This window comes from Trichophyton benhamiae (genome assembly GCF_000151125.1).
Source record: "Trichophyton benhamiae CBS 112371 chromosome Unknown contig01356.0, whole genome shotgun sequence".
Classification (NCBI taxonomy): domain Eukaryota; kingdom Fungi; phylum Ascomycota; class Eurotiomycetes; order Onygenales; family Arthrodermataceae; genus Trichophyton; species Trichophyton benhamiae.
In genome coordinates, this window is record NW_003315100.1 from 22519 (window position 1) to 42639 (window position 20121).

The window sequence follows — 20121 nt, forward strand, 5'->3', positions numbered from 1 at the left end:
GAAGCTGCAGCAACCCGCAAGGTCCGCCAATAAGCATCGGCTGATGTAATCGTGCAGAAAGAGACATCTGTACGGGCAATACTGCGTTACACGCTAGTCCTCTTTGGGCCTGGAGCTGTTGCACCCAGGTCTCATCATGGGCAGGCGATTATTGGCTGGCAGCCGTAATATGTCAGCAGACTGCCCCAGCCCCGGGCGTATCGTACGGTAACCGCCGCCACTGCCCGAGCTAAAGGCGGCATGTAATTAATATCCGGCCCAGTTTTCTGCCGGCTTACTTAATCATGTTACGGCCCTTTACCCGATCGGGAAGGCTTGCTGTCCTATTTTTCTCTTCGTCTTTTCCGCCGGCTCCAACTTCGACCTCAATCGTCTTTCTCTCGCAACGCCCGTCTTGACTCTGCCTGCTTTTGTCTCGCGATATCCTGCATTCGTGCTTCTATCTCGCCTCGTCTGCGAGCAATTGACTGGTTCTACCCGTACGTATCCTCGTCTGTCTTTTCCCTGCAAGCCAGCCCCCTTTTAGCTGCCCGGAGCAGCTGTGTCGTGTGAGTCTATGGGAGGTTGTATGCAGCTCATGAGCTGATCTATTGATTGTTGCTTTTTCTGCGGTGCCGTCCGAGCCTCTTTTGCTCGTTCAGCCCATATTCTCCCCCTAGTACTCGCTGAGATCTGTTCTATTACTTTTTCTTCCCTCTTTCTCTGTTGTTTTCTGAATCTTAACTAACGAAAGAATCCAAATAGCAGATCCTGAATTATACCTACACCTGTCTCTCTTGAATCAAGGGAGACGTTCTGATGACCTCGAGTTCGTGTGAGGCGGAACGGCAGATATAGTCGATAATTCCAGCCTCTTTCGACATCCATTATATACTCCGATACTTTTGGTGTCCTCTTTGGCTGGTCGTATTTGAACTTCTTTTTGCATCCCTTTGAAACGCGGCTGAAACGTCGATAAAAAAAATTACTAGATCGGGCGGTCCGGAAAATAATATCTTATAGGTATGAAGAAACAAAGCAGAAGAACCTTTGGTATATTATTATCAGCAGATGGGCTAACCGGCACTTCTTCTCATTAGAACGTCTTTTTTTTTTCTTTTCATTTTCTTAATATATTTGTGAATATGTTTCGAACAACAAGAGCTGTGACGCTGAAGGCGTCCGGAGCTTCTTCCCTTCTCAGACAATCGTATACTCGCTCGATATGTTCTGGAGCAAGGTCAAATCTTCAGTTGACAGCCCGCAAACCTCTGGGTGTTGTCTGTGCCAGAAAAGCCTGGGAGCAGACTAGGGGCTATGCCGTTGCGACTGGCGAGACCAGCAAAGGAGTGGTTCGTATAGCCTTTCTATTGACATTGAAAAAAAATTACTTTTTGAACTAATTAGCTTGTGTACATAGGACCCAAATGACTCTTTCCTCCAGGGCAACACCGCCAACTACATCGATGAGATGTACATGGCCTGGAAGGAGGACCCTCAAAGCGTTCACGTTTCATGGCGCACCTACTTTCACAACATGGAAGAGGGTAAGATGCCCATCTCGCAAGCCTTCCAGCCTCCACCCACCATTGTCCCTACTCCTACAGGCGGTGTTCCTCAACATATGCCTGGAAACGCAGCCGGAACGAACGTCTCCAACCACTTGAAGGTCCAGCTTCTTGTCCGCGCGTATCAGGCTCGTGGACACCATAAGGCAAAGATTGACCCTCTCGGCATTCGCGGGGAGGCTGATTCTTTTGGATACAGCAAGCCAAAGGAACTCGAGCTGTCCCACTATGGCTTCACTGAGAAGGACCTTGACGAGGAATTTGCTCTTGGCCCAGGAATCCTCCCTCGCTTCGAGACTGAGACCCGCAAGAAGATGACTCTTCGTGAGATTATTGATGCCTGCGAAAAGATCTACTGTGGCTCTTTCGGCGTGGAATACATCCACATTCCTGACCGCGTTCCTTGTGACTGGATCCGTGACCGTATTGAAATTCCTCAGCCATACAAGTACTCTGTCGATGAGAAGCGTCGCATTCTGGACCGTCTTATCTGGAGTTCCAGCTTCGAAGCCTTTTTGGCCACCAAATTCCCCAATGACAAGCGCTTCGGTCTGGAAGGTTGTGAGACCCTGGTACCCGGCATGAAGGCATTGATTGACCGAAGTGTCGACTACGGTGTCAAGGATATTGTCATCGGTATGCCTCACCGTGGTCGATTGAACGTCCTCAGCAATGTCGTCCGTAAGCCCAATGAATCTATCTTCAGTGAGTTCAGCGGTAGCGCCGAACCATCTGATGAGGGCTCAGGTGATGTCAAGTACCATCTTGGTATGAACTTCGAGCGCCCAACCCCGTCTGGAAAGCGTGTTCAGCTTTCGCTCGTTGCCAATCCCTCTCATTTGGAAGCCGAAGACCCAGTTGTCCTTGGAAAGACTCGCTCCATCCAGCACTACAATAACGACGAAAAAGAATTCAACACTGCCATGGGTGTCCTTCTTCACGGTGATGCCGCATTCGCTGCCCAGGGTATCGTTTATGAGACCATGGGCTTCCATTCGCTACCTGCCTATTCCACTGGAGGAACCATCCATATCGTTGTTAACAACCAGATCGGTTTCACCACTGACCCCCGTTTTGCCCGATCCACCCCTTATTGCTCTGATATCGCCAAGGCCATCGATGCTCCAGTCTTCCATGTGAACGGTGATGATGTCGAAGCTCTTAACCACGTCTGCCAGTTGGCCGCCGACTGGCGTGCCCAGTTCAAGAGTGATGTTGTCATTGACATCGTTTGCTACCGTAAGCAAGGCCACAACGAAACCGATCAGCCCGCCTTTACCCAGCCTCTTATGTACAAGCGCATTGCCTCCCAGCAGAGCCAGATTGATAAGTACGTTGAGAAGCTACTAAAGGAGAAGACCTTCACCAAGGAGGATATTGATGAACACAAGAAATGGGTCTGGGGAATGCTCAACGACAGCTTCGAGCGCAGCAAAGACTACACCCCAACCAGTCGAGAGTGGCTCACTTCCGCCTGGAACGGATTCAAGACCCCCAAGGAGCTTGCCACTGAGGTCCTCGGTCACCCTCCTACCGGCGTTGAAGCAGAGACCCTCCAGATGATTGGTGCTAAGCTTGGAAGCATTCCTGAGAACTTTACTCCACACCGCAACCTAAAGCGTATCTTGGCCAACCGGGAGAAATCCATCAAGGAGGGCCAAAATATCGACTGGTCCACTGCTGAAGCTCTTGCTTTCGGTACCTTGTGTAAGGAGGGCCACCACGTCCGCGTTTCTGGCCAGGATGTTGAGCGTGGCACGTTCTCTCAGCGTCACGCCGTCCTCCACGACCAAGAGAACGAGAGCACATACACTGCTCTCCAGCACATCAGCCCCGACCAAGGATCCTTTGTCATTTCCAACTCCTCCCTCAGTGAATATGGAGCGTAAGTTCCCCTTATTCCGATCTGTTGTTATCAGGCTAACTGTTTTTCCAGTCTCGGTTTCGAATACGGTTACTCGCTAACCTCTCCTAACGCTCTTGTCATGTGGGAAGCTCAGTTCGGTGACTTCGCCAACAACGCCCAATGCATCATTGATCAGTTCATTGCCTCCGGTGAATCGAAATGGGTTCAGCGATCTGGTCTCGTCATGTCTTTGCCCCATGGATATGATGGCCAGGGCCCTGAGCACTCTTCCGGCAGACTGGAACGTTACCTCCAGCTTTGCAACGAGGATCCTCGCGTTTACCCAGCCGCCGACAAGATTGACAGACAACATCAGGACTGCAACATGCAGATTGCCTACATGACCTCCCCCGCCAACTTGTTCCACATCCTCCGTCGACAGATCAACCGTCAATTCAGAAAACGTAAGCTTATTTTTGTCTTGATTATTTTTAAATATATTAGGCAAGTACTAACTGTCTTTAATAGCATTGATCATTTTCTTCTCGAAATCCCTTCTCCGTCACCCAAGCTGCCGATCCTCCATCGAGGAGTTCACTGGCGATTCCCATTTCCGCTGGATTATTCCCGATGACCAACATGGCAAACAGATTGATGAGCCTGAGAAAATCGAGCGCGTGATTATGTGCTCCGGTCAAGTTTGGGCTGCCCTCACCAAGCACCGTGAGGCCAACGGTATCAGGAACACCGCCATCACCCGTATCGAACAAATGCACCCCTTCCCCTGGCAACAGCTGAAGGAGAACCTCGACAGCTACCCCAATGCCAAGGACATTGTCTTCTGTCAAGAGGAGCCTCTCAACGCCGGAAGCTGGAGCTACATGCAACCCCGCATTGAGACCCTTCTCAACGAGACTGTCCACCACAACAGGCGCCATGTCCTGTACGCCGGTCGTAACCCAAGCGCTAGTGTGGCCACTGGCTTGAAGAGCAGTCACATCAAGGAAGAGCAAGATCTATTGCACGACGCTTTCACCGTACACCAGGAAAAGCTCAAGGGCGAGTAGATCGCACAAGAAATTAAACATAAAGCAGATGGGAGCTGAAGTGTCCCCCATTGAAGATAGCATTTCTACATGCATGAGTGTGATGGCCTTTCATTTGTCCTTTTCACAACCACCTTTGTTTCCATAGTGTATAAATCCGAATAATTTTCCTTCATCGCATTCATTCCGTCCTTTGTCATCGTCGTTCTTCCCTTTATTTAAATTCTATACAAAACCCGGAGCTAGACTTCGTGTTGACTAAACCTCACTGCTTAGCTAACACTACGTCATCAACAGCAGCGCAAGATACGCTTCAATTTACTATCCCTTCACCATCAGCGGCCACGTTCAATATTATTTGATAGAAGATTTATGTCATAATGCATAGCACTTATTTCTATATCTAGAAGCTATCCAGTGCAAAATAATTGAAAATGACAATAAGCAGGCTATTTTTAACCACAAACCTTGTTTCAATTATATAAGCAGACTTGTATCACGCTAAACCCGAATAGGCTCCACTGCGGAAAGCTTCAAAGTCACGCTTCTTTTTTGCGTCTTCGTCGGCTTCTTCGACTTCACGACTTCACGACTTCACCTCTTCACCTTTACAACTTGGCCAGGCAGCAGGTCTTTTGCTGCGCTTTTCCTCCGCTTAGAAAGCTGTTCCGGGGCGTGGCCTTGGCCCCAGATTCGTTTCTGCGTCAAGACAGCCCCTAGTACCACAAGCGCAGTTTGTTCATCTCGCAATGGCGTCGAGCAGCATGCCTACCGGCGGCAATGCCAGCAACATACGCCAAACCGCTCGCCAAACCCGGACGAACCCTTCTAGACAGTCCAAGACCGCTGGCCGCACGTCGCTTATCGGTGGACTTACCGGTGGCCCCTCAAGCCTCGGGGGAGGACATGGAGCCGGCGGTTCTGTCCACGGCAACTCGGTACCAGCGGGGATCTATCCAGGAATCACTCACTTTAGCGATGCTATCGATGCACTTCCTAGAGAGTTCCGGAGACATAATTCGTTACTGAACGAGGTTGATGGCAAAGCGTGGGCGCTGGAGGAGCAGTTGTCCAAATTGCTCACCACCGCAACGAAGCTGATCTCCGTAGACTACGATGCTCCCAGACCGAAGCAGGTACGCTTTCAACTCTCCAGTGCCTTTTGTTAACCATTCTGAACACATCTGGCGAGCTCAAGATGGCTTGCTAACTGAATCCCACCTTAGGTCGATGTCACACCAACGAGACAGGTTTTTCAGAGCATCCGTTCTACTCTCGGCGACCTCCTAGGAACCATCGATGAAAAGAATCATGTTGCACGCAACGCAAATGCGACACTCCAACGAGATGTTAGCCGACTTGATGCTATTTACCCGCACGTACAGCGAGAAGTGAGTGATGAAGCTCGGCTTGGGAGTTTAACGCACTGGGCATATATCAACAAACCTACGCCGAAAACAAGTGCTACTGCTGTCAATGAACGCCCTAGGAGAGATACTGCAGGTGCAAACAGCCATAGGGCCGCCCATGGAGATGCGGATAACGAACCAAAGAAAGAGCCAGTTCGCCGACAACGTCGAACCCAGGCAGAGATTGAAGCAGATGAGGCTCGAGGCATCACCGTACGAAGAGGCAAGCCAGGGCCGAAAAGTAAAACTGCAGACAACCAATCGAGTGAGCAGGCTTTAACCGCTGGGGGTGCCGCCGGGATTGTGACTGCGAAACGCCGAAAGGTAGAACATACTCAATCTATGGCAGCAACGGCTATGGAGCGATCCGCGAGTACTGCAACAAATGCTGGTGGCCGAGCCGGATCAAAAGAGAGCCCTGCGCCAGATGCTGTGAAAAAGAGAACAAGGGCTCCTAATGCTAATTCAGCCGCACGAAAAAGGTACGTTTATCTTGCCTGGAAATCATCATATTCCTGCACCAATATCTGGGGAAGAGCTAGCTGCCTTTGCGTCTACTCCTGATTCCATAATGCAAAAGGGGCTTACTTCCTTCCAGTCACCAGCATATACCTCTTGTTGAAAGCGCGCCATTACCATGAAGAAATTCGAACTAACATATTATTTTTTTTAAAGTAGAACGAATACTGTATCATCGAACGCGGGCTCTTCATCCGTTTCCGGTGCATTGAACGTCTCTCAGCTCGGCCACACTTCCAACAGTCCTGCACCAGCATCTTCCCTTCGCGCTCAATCACGACCACAACAGAATCAGACTCCAGCTTCTCGCCAACGGCCGTCTTCGTCTGCTTCAAATCGCAACCCTAGTATGTTTTCTAGAGCTTACAAAGTATTTTCTTCGATAATACATTATCTGACACTATAATGATAGAAAAAGACCTGTTAGATGCCAGACCTCCATCCGCGAAAGGTGCAGCGAGTCCCAGAATTGACACATTAGCAAGCAGATCAAATGGAGATAGCATTAGAAACAGCCCAAAGACAGCTGCCCTTGAGCTCAAACATGAAGACACTAGCTCCATGGGTCCTGTAGGAACCTCTAGCCACATGCATGATGGTAAAGCGGACTACTCGAACCTCCCGGAACTGAACACCGGTGTTTCCACAAAACGCTCATCCAAGAACTCGACGCCGGTTTCCTCCACATATGCCGAGTCACAGCAAAGGTCACGCCCATCTAGGACGGGCGATGGCCCTAAGCGGTCTCATAAGAAAACCGGCAGTATATCAACTGCTCGGCAGATGGCTTTATCCGCGGCTGCCGATGAAACTGCTGATGAACCTCGCGGTGCAGAAGGAGATGACCCAATGGAGCCACGTTACTGCTACTGTAACGAAGTCAGCTTCGGAGAAATGGTAGCATGCGATAACCCGAACTGCCCCAGGGAATGGTTCCATCTCTCATGTGTTGGATTGACCAAACCACCATCCAAGAGTGGTGAGTATTTATTTTCTTTGACATAACTAGTTACTACGGACATGGCTAATTTTCCATTTAGTTGTATGGTACTGTAACGAATGCAAGGACGGCGCGAGAAAGGCGAAATCAGGCAATGGGAAGTAGTACAAGTCTATCTTCTTTCGTTTTTGGAGTTTCTTGGTTATTTCATTGCGTTACGATTGGGCATAGTTTCAAGGCAACAGGAGGCGGCGGCTCTAGTTTATATCCAGCGTTATAGGCGTGTTCGCTTTTGCTAGTTTGACATATTATCAAGCGTGATACTCGACCTATTATTAGCCTTGGACTTTGTCTCTACTCTATTTTTTTCGCGCTACATTTTACTCGGTGGATATATATTCATTATTGAATTATTATTGAATTTTGTACATGCTAGATACTCAGAAGGTCCCCCTAAACCGGTCTAATATCTGCCCAGCCAGTGGCCTTCGCTGCTCTACTTCTTGCGCACCACCAGCCCCGCCGCCAGCACTACCTGTGCTTCTTCTGCCCCCATCCGTATCTGTGCTGGCAACAGCAACAAAGGCAGCTCTAGATTCACCCTCTAGCCGTCGCCGTAGCCCTTCTAACCGCTCTGGATCTCTGCTTCCTGTCCCAGAAGAGGAAGCATCACCATCACCCCTATTTCTTGGAATTCCACGCCGTCTCTGACGTTCCGGCGAGCCACCATATATCCAACCCGGTATTCTCCATGATGATATCTTGCTTGGAAGCAGCTCAGCACGCCATGCGTAGCCGACCACCCAGCCTATGAATGCCGGTAGTATAGTGTGGGGCAATTGCGATAAGGCCAGCTGGAATGCAAGGAAATATATCGTCGATTTGTCACTGAATGTAATGGCTGGTCCATTACCCGATGAGCCGGTTAACAAACGGTACTTGTATGTCGTGGGGATAGTAGCGTGGTACTGCGCAAGTATGGCGAAGAGAATTGCAGTTGGTCCAGCGGGGAGATGGTTCAACGTATTTAAAGATAGCGGGCGGACCACAATCGTGAGAATAAGAGGAGGGAGGAGAGTTGTAAACGGAAGGGTGCTAAGAATAAAGCTCTATAGTATGGTATAGTCAGTAATTGAGTTATTTCACCTATCATCCTTTCAGGGATCCTCACCGCGAACTTCCTCGATCCCCATAGCCGTTCTATGACTCGTAAGCTATAGATAACCATTCCCGCTTGTAGAACCTCCGTTGAATTGGTATAGCAGAGCTGTTGTGACCGAATTAGTATATCAATTACTCCAACGGCGCTTTAGGATGATACGGAAGTCAAGGGTATAATAATAGCGTACCGGCCAGATTAAAAACCGCCAAAGCTGATGATACTGCCATATGTGTGGATTCACTTGGATGTAAAACAGGTATTTGGCATCTGCAATGCTCACCAGTATCGATGCAGCAATGATATAGACGAGAGCCAATTTGGTCACCGGCGCATTCGTGAATCCGGAGCTGAGCATCCTGATGCGTTCTTTCGCCTCCTCAGGTTTACGTCGCTGTTTTTTTCTCGATCCCGCGGCCTGCAGTCAAACCAGAGATTTAAATTTGCAGTAACATGTTATGCTAGACGCTAAGAACCCAGCGTGTCGTGTCGTGTTTGTGTTGTTTGAAGTATTGATTGCTTCATCGAGAGCGAAACTTGCCAGATGGGCCGAAGTGGTTTGATCCGCACGGACCACCGGGATGTCACTACAATTAGAGAAAGCTTAAAGTTGACGTTTGAGGATGATGTAGATGTTTTGATATTGGTATTTGATATGATATTTGATATTTGATATTGCTCATGATGATATCTAGAATAAATAGCATTGCCTCCAATATAGAATGCAGCCAGACTCCGAATTCCTCAGAACCCCTTTTTCAGTGTCCAAAGAAATGATGCACCGATGCTAAAATCAAGACTGTCCCTCTGCCGTCTGCTGCGCAAGGGCTTTTTGATACTCGGCTGTGGCCTTTGATAACGCATTAATAGTTGGGCCCATAAGCTGCTTGACAACCTTTTCGCCGCCATCAACCTCGGCGAGACGAATCCTCCTACCCGTAGAAGCCATTACCTCTCTCGCATGTTTCTTGAGCTTGTCAAGTTCGACCTGCCGTTCTGCTTCGGCTGCCTTTGCAACCTCGTTTATTCGATCCATGGCTCTGTTAAGTGATTCCACCATTGATGCAATCTCAGAAGCTCGATCAGGGTTTCCCGACAGAAACGCATTCCAAAATTGAGTTAGAAACTCAGTTGTGGTGGCATGCGTCAGAGCTAGGCGATCAAAGATTGTTTGTGAAAGGCCACAAGTACTCGAAGAGGACTCCGGGTCTGCCTGAGCCTTTCGTTGCCCGATTATTCCAAAGATCTGGGATTTGGCACTTGCTAGACTTGCCTTTGAACCAACCGGTTCTTTCTTGGGCTTTGATTGCTCTTCATCACTGCTATCCCCATCCTCAGGCTCGACAAGGCGACTTAGCTTAACTTGCGGCGTATCTATGTATGTCCGACTGAAGTCTGACCGCAACATATCCAAGCTGGCTGTTGGATCTTGTTTCGCTACAATTTGCTCTTTCTTGATTTCACCAGCATTTCCTTCAGAAAAGAAGCGGCTTTGATCGCGAATATTCAACATGATACGCTTCTGTTCCTCTTGCTCCCGAAGATCTCGCAATTGCAACTCGTTATAGACTTCTCTGTCCGCATTTTCAGCGTTGGTCAGATGCTGGTCGGCTGGAGCCACATTCCTCATAATCTTTTCACTGAGGGAGTTCAAAGTCCTGATTATAGGAACCTTGTCTACCGGTGTTGGTCTCATATCAAAGGAAGGTCGATTACCTTGTCTTTGAGAGACATTTTCTTCATTTCCTTCTAGATTGATAAGATGGGGCACCCGTTCGAATTCGTTAGCAGGCTGTCCCGTATTCTCATCATACTTCAGGTATTTATCAAGTAAGGAGTCCGTCGGGTCAGCGTCCGTTATCCGCTCGCCTCTCAATTTCTTGAAAAGGCGACTCTGGAAAAATTGAGACCAGAATATCTCCTCTGCCACCTTAGGAACGTTCTCATCGTAAACTTTTTTAACTAACGGATGCTGGCTGAAAATCAGCTGGATCTGTTCCTTGCTCAAATTAAGCCTTCGCTTATCCTCAACTCGCGGCTTGACAGTTGACAATACGTTATAGGCTCCTTGTTCCTGAGATTTTTCTATAGCATGGGCCCGCAGCAGGTGTATTCGAGAAGACCAAAACTGAGATACAAGCTGCCCGTGTGTAACTGAAGCCGGCTTTGCTCGCAGAGACTCCGCAAAGACACGCTTTAGACCTTCGTTAGAATTCAACAGAGACTGCTGCAGAGCCATGTCGGCTTTGAGGCGATTATCGTCGTACCATGGCGGTTTCGCAGCTGCAGGCGCCGTGGGTGTGCCATCGCGTGCCGGCGTCTGGGCTAACTTTGTATTTTGAATGATAGTATTCAGAGCTTCCTTGATCGCATCAGCCTCGGCGCGAGCATTAGAGGGCGAGGTAAATGTAAAAACGTATGGAACCGGAGCTGCGCTTTCCTGGCTCTGGCCTTGACCTGGCGGTGGTCCTTGGACAAATATTTTCAGCATAACCTTCGGGTTATTAACGGGAGTCTGCTGTAAGTCTGGTCAAGACAATCTTCCATGTTAGCCAACAAAATCATGACTCCCGCTCCCCACGTCTGCTGCTCATAGCACCTGGGCGCAGCTGGCAACATACTGGTGACGGACGCTGTTTGCAACGACAACAAGCTATCTGACCCATTTTTAGGAGTCCACGTTATAGACTGAAGATCGCTCGATATCGCCAGCGTTCCATCCTTCTTCTTGTAAGACGCAGATGCGCTGGGAGAAGTCGGTGCCATGGCTCACGCCTGGTGCAAGCTACTTTGGCAGCTCCCACTGTGCTGTACGGCGTTGATCAGATGGCCTGGACCCATCTGGAGGGCAGAGCTGCAGGTCGGATTGAAACAAATACACGGGCAGAGAGACAATTCGTCTGCAGCGTTGACATTGCTGCCTTTCTTTCGCAGTTGGTCGTTTGGATCGAAGAAAAAGAAGCCAAAAAAAGATGTGTCACGTGAACGGTCAAGTTTGATAACCGGAAGGACGACGGAAGGGCGAATCTTCAGATTTGACAACTTCTTGACCAGCTTGCTGTCTTGATACCCACGGAGACGGATGATGGATAGAGACTAATGGGGCTTGTGACTGGCTGCCGGCTTAGGATACCCGTTGCATCAACCAGTAGGGAGGTGACCATTCACTATACATTGACAATTCACCAGTTAACCCCTACCTACATAGCTATCCGACATCCCCAAAGTTCTTGAATGTGATACCAGGATTTATTATTTGGTTACCAACCAAAATATGCTCAGAGAGATGCGAGTTCCTGGAGGCTGAAATCTGTTCTCCTGTAGCTACGCGCCCAGCCATGCGGCGCAGCCATCCACACAGGGCCTCCGACAGGGATTCAGCATCACCTGGACCATTCCAAGAGCACACGATATCCAACCGTTCATCTGCTTCGAGCCGCATGCCAGTACGACAACTCCGCTGCGGGCTTACTCTTTTGGCTCAGTCACGACGTGCCTCTGATGATAGGCTACATTTGTGACTCATCTCGATGTTTTCTCATTTCTCTGCGCGGCCCCCAACAGCCGCAGACCCAGGGAACCGGATCGACCTGTCGGATCACTACGTATCTGACCCGTCCTTGTCTCATTCAATGCACTGTCACTCTTTTGGCTGAATCGAGTGGTCCTCCTGGTTTGATATATACCAGGTGGTATGGCTACAACCCCTTGCCCTGCATGGAAGGCGTTACCCGCATTTTTTTTCCAGGATCTGTATTCGCAATCTATATTGCTGCCTTCTGAAGGTAGTAAAGTAGATTGTGTACATACAACGGGAGACTCTACGCGCCCGTCATGATATACCCCTGGTGGAAGGAGGGGGAGGTTGGTTTATTTAAACCAGCCTTTCGCCCTCACTCTTGAGGAGATGATTCCATGCAATTACACCCTGCGGATACGATATTACATTATCAAATTTGCCATTCAACCAAAAACACAGACCCAATCAGCGGCAAAGAGGTTAGTTGTCTTTGACACTACCGAGTCCAAACACCCTCTTTGAGCAGTCATGGCCCCCACGCTCAAACCAGAGGAGTTCCTCCTCCCCATCACTGTCATCAGGGTTACCATGCACACAACCGGGTACTTTTTTGAATCAGATACCCGTAGTGGAAATCATGCCTCCATATTTCTCCTCACAGGCAATGACAAGTCTGTGCGACTGAATATGACTAAGGCAGGTCCTACGGATACCATGGGCACATATGCCGAAACCCGGTGTGAATATGAATCATCACACAGCTCCCTCCACGATATCGACATTCCAGCAGTTACAGGGCTGACTGTCGATCATGTTACCCGACTTATCCTAACAAAAGGACGCCGCAACTACAGGCTAGCTCCTAGTGGAGTAGGATGTCGATTTTGGGTGTAAGTATCCTAGAAATATGACTACCCTCAGTCCATTAACGTAAGGATAGGAAAACTATTATCGAGGATTTGGAGGGTGCCGGTTACATTCACCCGAATGGCAAAGACGCTATCATGCAAGCCTATAATGACTTGCAGTACAATTACTCTCGAGACAAGTCCCCCGAATTCGAGGCGATAGTTCCTGGAGCTTTCGTGTAGGAACCTAAGGGGTAAAGTACAAGGACACATGTATGAACGGCAGGCATTAGAAAGACTTGAGTTTTCCGGCCCGGTGAGGCCCCCCTACCCCCTAAATTCACCTATACAATTTTTGAAATGGCTCATCTCAGAAGGATTATTGTCGGCATACCGCCTATTCAATTTATCTCACCTGAAAGATTAAATCATTCTTAAGAAAATAAACTTGGCCTCCTACTTATAATATCTCTATGGTAGAGAGCCATATAGAATGTTGTTAAAATCTCACTGCTGCCTATCTACAGAAGACTATGCTGCCTACATCCCTTACGTCTTACCCACTTGATTTCGAGATATACTATCATCTAAGAGTCCGCTGATTCTGCCCTAAACAAGAAGGCCGATATGCCCTAAGATAGGTAGTTAAACGAGTAGAGAGTCGAGAAAGAGTGAAGGGTTGATAGAGAGTGTGAAAAGGTTATTAGTTATATTATATCACACAGCTTGGAAATATGGGTACGAAAGAGCTTTGCCACAAAACCTGAGATTGACTGCTTCGCTATAGCTAGGTGCGAAGGGCAGTATTCAGAATTAATTTTAAATGATACTTAAGTCTCATTTGTCCGGTAAGGGTTCCACAGGTGGCAGAGGCGGCAACGGCGGCAACGATTCGATGTCAGCAAGAGTCCGAAGATTATTCTCGCGGGGCTCACTACAGAAAGGTTAGTCAACTTTATCATATTCCACTAAGCGTATTGACTCACAATATATAGCGCAAACTTGCCGCTCGAGCCCTCAAAATCAGCCAAACGCATTTTTCCTCGTCTTCAGATAGGTTTGCTTGGTTTTTAACGGCATTAGAGAGACTTCGGATGTAAGCACCATCATCATTGATACACTGAGCAGCAGCGACTTCATAGAACCGTGGGAAAAAGCCGGAATGACCCCAGTCAAGCAAACATAGAGATCCGTCATCCAATAGCTTTATGTTCCGACGACAAAGGTCAAGGTGGCAGAGAACAAGCGGGTATGGCCGTAGGTTTATCTCCTTGTTAAGAAGTTTAAGTCGCCTGTTGAGCCAGTGATTCATATCATCAACGGAGTGAAAAACATCTTTTGTGCCATCATCCCCCCATAAGTATCCTTCAAGTGTCCCACCATTAATTTGTCCTGGTATAGCACCCCCAGATACTGTTGCAAGCTCGGAGACAATATCAGCGAGACGCTTAGAGATGTCATCATTGTTTAGGTCTACCTCTTCGAGTGTTTTCCCAGGGATATATTCCATAAAAATGTAGCCTATCGGCCATGAAGAGTTAGATTTCACTTGGAAGTAGCGGTAGACCCGTGGAACTCTAACAACCCGTCGATCGAGGTGTTGATAGGCATATTGCTGTGTCGCAGCCTCACCTGGGGCCACTCCATGCCCGCACTTTACAGCAATTTTGTCTGATATCCTTATCACTGGCCTCACATACGGATCGTCGTGGAGGTGGGTGGGTTTCTGGGCTTTAGCCTGCTCGTAAAGGTATATAAGCCATGATTCTGGTAGGACAGGAACCAGCCACTCCAGATAATCGAAAGGCATGTCAGGCCAGTAGTGAGGCATCACTCCTCGACATGGCTGACCGTATCTGCTTGAACTCGCAGTGAATTGCAGGCAGACGTTTCAAGATCGACGTCCGCGTTTAACAAAAGGAACAGCCTTGCACGTGACTGGCGACTTGAGCCTCCTCCATGCCAAGCTTTATATTGGGCCAGCCACCCAATCATAACGCAGGATCCGGCGGCAGAGTCTGATATGAGCTCGAACTTTCATTCCCACTTCTGGAGCCAGACGAGCTTAAAATATACGGAGTAGAAGCCATAAAGTATACCCAGTCAAGGCTTTATGAGTTTTATAATGTTTGTTAAATGGCTCTCTATCAAAAGAAACCACCCCCAATTGATGGCTCGGTTTGTGGGATTATCGTTGATCCGGCACAGGGCCGGGTAGAAGTTTCATAGGAAGGCTTGACAAATTGTGACTGTTCCCTAATTACTGGAGATAGTGGGCGTTGTCTTGCATTTCAAAGCACGTTATGTTATACTGACGAACGATAATCTTCCTCCATTCACATTAATCATAACTGGCTAGCTAGGTCCTCAACCTGTGACAGATATTCTTGCCTTAAACATGCTTGACTCCAATGATCAGCTTCCCCGAGACTGGCTGTGCTATGAATGTTTCAGTTTGTTCCATGCTATCGTTTCCAACGACAAAGGTAGTATAGTTCGTGTAAAGTGCGGCAATGGCGAGTTTGATATCTTAAACAGACAGACGTAGGTCAGCCAAGGGCTCTTGAACACAAGGGGATTGCCGATAGACATATTATTGAAATTTTCAAATTATACATACCCTGAAGAGCAAAGTTGCTTCCCAGACACATCCTTCCGCCGCTTCCAAAGGCCCAGAAGAGTCGTCGCATCTTTTCAAGGTGCGTTTTATCCGCTTCAATCCATCTATGGGGCTTCCAGCTCTCAGGCTCAGGGAATACCTCTGGGTTTCGGTGCAGTGTGTATGCGGAGGACATTACTCGGGTGCCAGCGGGTATCTGGTAGCCTTCCAGTTCTACTGGTTTGCCAGCGGGAACAACCCGAGGTAATGGGAGCGGTGCAGCAGGATATACTCGAAGAGTTTCATGCACGATGCCATTAAGCAAGGGGAGTTCATCCAGCGCATGGAATGAAGGGAGTCTGCTGCCCTTTTCCTTTTCGGCATTGGAAGATTCCAAGGTGCTGTCTTGTTTATAGAATATCGGAGGAGACAAGGTGAGCAGTTCTTCTCGTAGCTTTGCTTGTAGTTCAGGGTTCTGCGACAATTCATAGACGATATAAGTTAGTGTTATCCCGGTTGTTTCGTGGCCGGCAACTATATGGTCCATCATTTCGGAGGCAACTCGGAACCTGGCATCAGCCTTTTCAGCATCACTGTCTGGGTTGATCTGAGAAAATATGCCGTTGAAGAGTTGACCGTATACCACTGGCTTGGTTGAACCGGTCTTGAGCTCGGCCGCCCCCTTCTCCTTGCACGACAATTGGCTCGCAACTTGATCACACATCTTAAGGCAGAGGTTCTCAACCTCTCCAAATGCTCGTTGCTTTGGGAGCTGTGTCTTGAACACGGAATATAGCTTCAGCCAGTGGTCTCGATACTCAGTGTCACGGAGGAAGTCTGTACTAGCATCAATTCCGAAGAGATATGCTGTCATAAAATCCATACCCACAGCCTGGAAAGGAGGGAAGACGTTCAGCGTCTTTTCAGGGCCCAGTTTCAGTCTTTCCTCCTCACGATCAGACGGGAACGACGATGGCAGTGCAATTCTTTCAAACATGGGCAGATATCTCTCCCAGATCAGCTTTTCAGAGGCGACTCTCAGATCCTCCGAGGCTAGGATGAAAGACTTTGAATAGACTCGAGACACCATCCTCTTCTGCTCTGAGTGAGCCTTGAAGGATAGCATGCTGGCCAAGTTGGGATATCGCTCATAGTTCATGAACAAGTCTTCATAATAGTTGTCCTTGGGGAACCCGCCGAGATATATGGTCTTGAGCCCGTTGGCTGAGTTGACGCTGACTTCGTTCGGGGCCAGCTGGACGATCGGCCCCAGCTTCTTGTGCAAGGCATAGATGGTCGATACTTCACGGCATCGGTAGTTGCGTATCCACCATAGCCATGTGGGAAGAAACGGAGAAGTGAAGTGCGCTTTGGGGATCCGGGCCAGCGGCGAGAAGTATATGGGGTAGATGATATATCGGTACACGCAGACCGCGAGGACGGGTATGGCGAGTAGGTAAATCATGACGATGGCCTCCCACTTTCCCTTTCTCTAGTAACAGAGATGGCTGACTGGGAATAGCGTGGTGTTGCTGTGCGTTGGATATCTCGCTCTCGTCAAAAAGGGGGCTTGTCTCCAACTCATATATATAGAGGTGCATTCCCATATAAACCCGTCACAACCCCCGCGAAAAACAGGCCCTGCGGAAAGCATAACTAAAATAGCCAAGGTATTCCTTGCACTTTCTTATAAACCAGCCATCTAACCGGAGATGTAGATAACGAGCGGCCAGAGCCTGGAAAAGCACGCCGTTGATTCGACGTTGGTACTTTCGCTCGATATCCCGTCCTACCCTCGCATAATATGTATATGTATCACATCCACCCCGACCCAGTGCACAATTACGCCAAAAGTCTTCCATATGGCTGTACAACACCGGCCACGCTCCAGAAACATGAAGTCCCGGCCTGTATCCATGGCAGCTCATGTGGGAATCTGCTATCGTGGCAGCTCCGCCATCATGCAGAATCCGCGGAAATACTTTCCCCCTTGATCGAAGCTCCAGGCATATCCCCCAACCTGCGCTGGGTCTTACAGTGCTGCTCCTTGTGCTAAGAGGAGCAATCCGTATTATTTTAGCCGTAAACTATAATAACTGGAGCCGTTGTATTTCTTTTTGTGATTTTTTGCTTTGTTTTCATTTGATATTCAGCTTAATGAATGGGGGGAGCCAACGGGCGAGTTTTATATAGTTCCCGCTCGAACCACAAAACCAAGAGCGCCCGTTTTATATAGGTACAACAAGAAAGGGGTAAAAGAGTCAAAGAGGAAAGAATAAAGTCGCAAAACAAGCCACCTTCGCCGTCCCGAATTGCCGATTTCGGGATACCCAAGTATATATGAAGTGGGAATGTTAAGAGAGGAGAAAAAGTGGAAAGGGGGAAAAGAATGTAAATGCAAAACACAGATACCAGCCATCGTGAGACCTCAGGGCTTGACAGGCCTCCTCACAAGAGAGCTTGGAGGAACATATGTCTTCTTGCCATAGGCGAAGTAGTAGACGGTCGCAAACAAGATGACTGACACGTAGATGACCGAGCTCCAGTTCATCGTCGTGGCGTTTACCTCCTTAGTCAATGGGAAGAAGGAGAATATAAACAGCGGGAGGAGGAACAACATCGCTGCAGCGTTGATGAACCCTCCATATTTGCCAAGAGACCAGCGCCGTGAAGGGAGTGCTTCACCGCGAATGCGTTTGAGCAAAATGCACCCGATGGAGATCAGATACGCACTCATCAAGGAGGCGACTGTCAGAGAAGTAATGGCATTTAGGGCGGTAGTTGAGCCAACGTTGATTAGTGCCAGTAAGATAGTCACAACTAGCGAGACTATCACGGCGTGAAGAGGAATGTTCCATGATGGATTGACCTGGTTATTAATTGTAGCGTGTCAGCAGGGAACAGACAATTAAAAATCTGGGTAGCCATGCAGAACGTTAACGGGGTAATTAGATTTTTTTTTACTTACGTGGGACAGAAAATCAGCAAATGGCACCCCCCTATCCCTGGCAAATGACCAAGTCTGTCTGGAAGCAGTTGCCACTTCGGTGATAGTGCTTGCAACGAGTGTAATGACGACGATCGATGTCATGGCATTGGTTGCTGCATGACTGTGGGTAGCGTTGAAGAATATCTGGATAAACGGGAATCCTGTTGGACTTGCAAGGACTGCATCGATATCTCCGGCGGTAAAGCATATGGTGAGAATAACAGCCAGGCCTAGAACGAAATTGACGCCCACAGCACTCATCATGGCTTGGGGAAGTGTTTTCGATGCATCTTTTATTTCCTCGGCTATAGCGTAAAGGGAAGGTATAACATATCAGCAAGTTGTCCGAGGGATAAGGCAGCTATTGCAGGGTTTCTTGCATGAAGAAGTGTACGTACCCATGTGCACTGCACAGTCATAGCCTATCATCGACGCAATGGCTGGGGGCAGCCCAACCATGACCGCGACCCCTGCAGTACTCCATCCTCCGCCGTTGTTGAATTTCGTGAAAACAACTTCGGCGCTGCTGCGGGGAGCAAGTACCACGAGTGGTACAATGATTGCAATTATACCGATTATGTGAAGCAAGAGAAGAAGAGCCTCTACCAAGGGGAGCTTCTTCGCAAGGAAAGTGTTGAATATGATCGAAAATGCTGAGATGGCAATGACCAACATCGTGCCATGCCAGCGCTGGGGAATGTACTCTGGTAGATTTAATACCAACAGGCCCTGGATAATCGTTCCGGCCAAAAATGCAATTGTAACGATAGCGCACTGCCATCCGGTCGAGCATAACCAGCCTGTGATCATTTCTTAGGAAAGATAGAACGGAGACATAAGGTGTAAAATGAGGCTCTTACCTGTGATATAGCTAAGATATTTTTGGCAGCTCGGTGGGGCGAACTCGGAAACCCAGTGATACTGACCACCAGCCGTAGGGGACCTGATTGCAGTCAGCACGATGCAAGGATGTAAAACAGGAGCAACAGAGAGAACTCACATTGAAGCTATCTCTGCAAGACTTGCGAATACCAGTGAGAAGCCGCATGAGACAGCTAGAAACCCCCAAATAAGACCAGCCGTGCCCCCGTCAAGTAAAGCAAATCCGAGAAGACTATTCTTGTCAGTTATTTATCCAAGCTGTAAAATTGAATGAAGAGAGCTCTGAAGAATAGCAAACCGTACCTTAACACCACCTCCCAGGTTGCAATCAGCGTACATGCGAATCCGAGAATAGAAACGAAACGGAAATTTCTCTATAATAAGGATGGCAGATTAATTTTGGTTCCTGGAGAAAAAAGTCAATGGCTGAATGCAAAGGAGACTTACTCTCAAGACCTGTGTCTTTCCCAGCTGGCACATATCATCTCGATCTCGAGACGTGCCCATATACTTGGCTGGCACATGCTGATGCTGTTCGTCATACGTGAAGGCTTCCTCTGGATGTCCAACACTCTCCTCAGCGCTCTTCAACCGCTTTGTCGAAATAGAGTCGGAAGACATCTTTGCTTAGGTCTGTCTGGGATGTCCAGATACAGCACGATATCTCTCCCTGAACTGATTGATATTCACAGCTTCCGGGGCAAAGGGTGGGAGCAGAATAGAGTTTTAGCCGTTGGACCCTCAAAGACGGGGATGGGTAAGGTAACCGTCAGACTGGAAGGACGGAGCAAGGGAGTGAGTGGTTGGGGAACTGGAG

The 20121-nt window shown here is 48.5% G+C and overlaps 8 protein-coding genes across 8 annotated transcripts; 3 read left to right on the forward strand and 5 right to left on the reverse strand.

The window, feature by feature from the left end:
• Positions 1-1124: 1124 nt before the first annotated feature.
• On the forward strand, positions 1125-4460 carry ARB_00375 (uncharacterized protein; the record flags this gene model as incomplete). The annotated part of the gene is made up of 4 exons (XM_003013145.1): positions 1125-1331; positions 1400-3432; positions 3484-3857; positions 3922-4460. The coding sequence occupies 4 exons, from the start codon at positions 1125-1127 to the stop codon at positions 4458-4460; spliced, it is 3153 nt and encodes a 1050-aa protein (XP_003013191.1).
• A 743-nt stretch (positions 4461-5203) lies between these two features.
• ARB_00376 (PHD finger domain protein (Ing1), putative) lies at positions 5204-7372 on the forward strand (the record flags this gene model as incomplete). Its single annotated transcript, XM_003013146.1, has 4 exons — positions 5204-5575; positions 5699-6330; positions 6527-6714; positions 6780-7372. 4 exons carry the CDS (start codon positions 5204-5206, stop codon positions 7370-7372), a joined length of 1785 nt encoding a protein of 594 aa, XP_003013192.1.
• A 375-nt stretch (positions 7373-7747) lies between these two features.
• ARB_00377 (uncharacterized protein) lies at positions 7748-8824 on the reverse strand (the record flags this gene model as incomplete). Its single annotated transcript, XM_003013147.1, has 3 exons — positions 7748-8416; positions 8486-8521; positions 8711-8824. The coding sequence occupies 3 exons, from the start codon at positions 8822-8824 to the stop codon at positions 7748-7750; spliced, it is 819 nt and encodes a 272-aa protein (XP_003013193.1).
• Positions 8825-9259: 435 nt separating this feature from the next.
• Positions 9260-11232, reverse strand: ARB_00378 (uncharacterized protein; the record flags this gene model as incomplete). The annotated part of the gene is made up of 2 exons (XM_003013148.1): positions 9260-10992; positions 11088-11232. 2 exons carry the CDS (start codon positions 11230-11232, stop codon positions 9260-9262), a joined length of 1878 nt encoding a protein of 625 aa, XP_003013194.1.
• Positions 11233-12514: 1282 nt separating this feature from the next.
• Positions 12515-13077, forward strand: ARB_00379 (uncharacterized protein; the record flags this gene model as incomplete). Its single annotated transcript, XM_003013149.1, has 2 exons — positions 12515-12876; positions 12927-13077. The coding sequence occupies 2 exons, from the start codon at positions 12515-12517 to the stop codon at positions 13075-13077; spliced, it is 513 nt and encodes a 170-aa protein (XP_003013195.1).
• Positions 13078-13816: 739 nt separating this feature from the next.
• On the reverse strand, positions 13817-14644 carry ARB_00380 (uncharacterized protein; the record flags this gene model as incomplete). The annotated part of the gene is made up of 1 exon (XM_003013150.1): positions 13817-14644. One exon carries the CDS (start codon positions 14642-14644, stop codon positions 13817-13819), a length of 828 nt encoding a protein of 275 aa, XP_003013196.1.
• Positions 14645-15226: 582 nt separating this feature from the next.
• ARB_00381 (cytochrome P450 monooxygenase, putative) lies at positions 15227-16898 on the reverse strand (the record flags this gene model as incomplete). Its single annotated transcript, XM_003013151.1, has 2 exons — positions 15227-15363; positions 15455-16898. 2 exons carry the CDS (start codon positions 16896-16898, stop codon positions 15227-15229), a joined length of 1581 nt encoding a protein of 526 aa, XP_003013197.1.
• Positions 16899-17861: 963 nt separating this feature from the next.
• On the reverse strand, positions 17862-19232 carry ARB_00382 (uncharacterized protein; the record flags this gene model as incomplete). Its single annotated transcript, XM_003013152.1, has 3 exons — positions 17862-18302; positions 18402-18727; positions 18821-19232. 3 exons carry the CDS (start codon positions 19230-19232, stop codon positions 17862-17864), a joined length of 1179 nt encoding a protein of 392 aa, XP_003013198.1.
• Between the last annotated feature and the right edge of the window lie 889 nt (positions 19233-20121).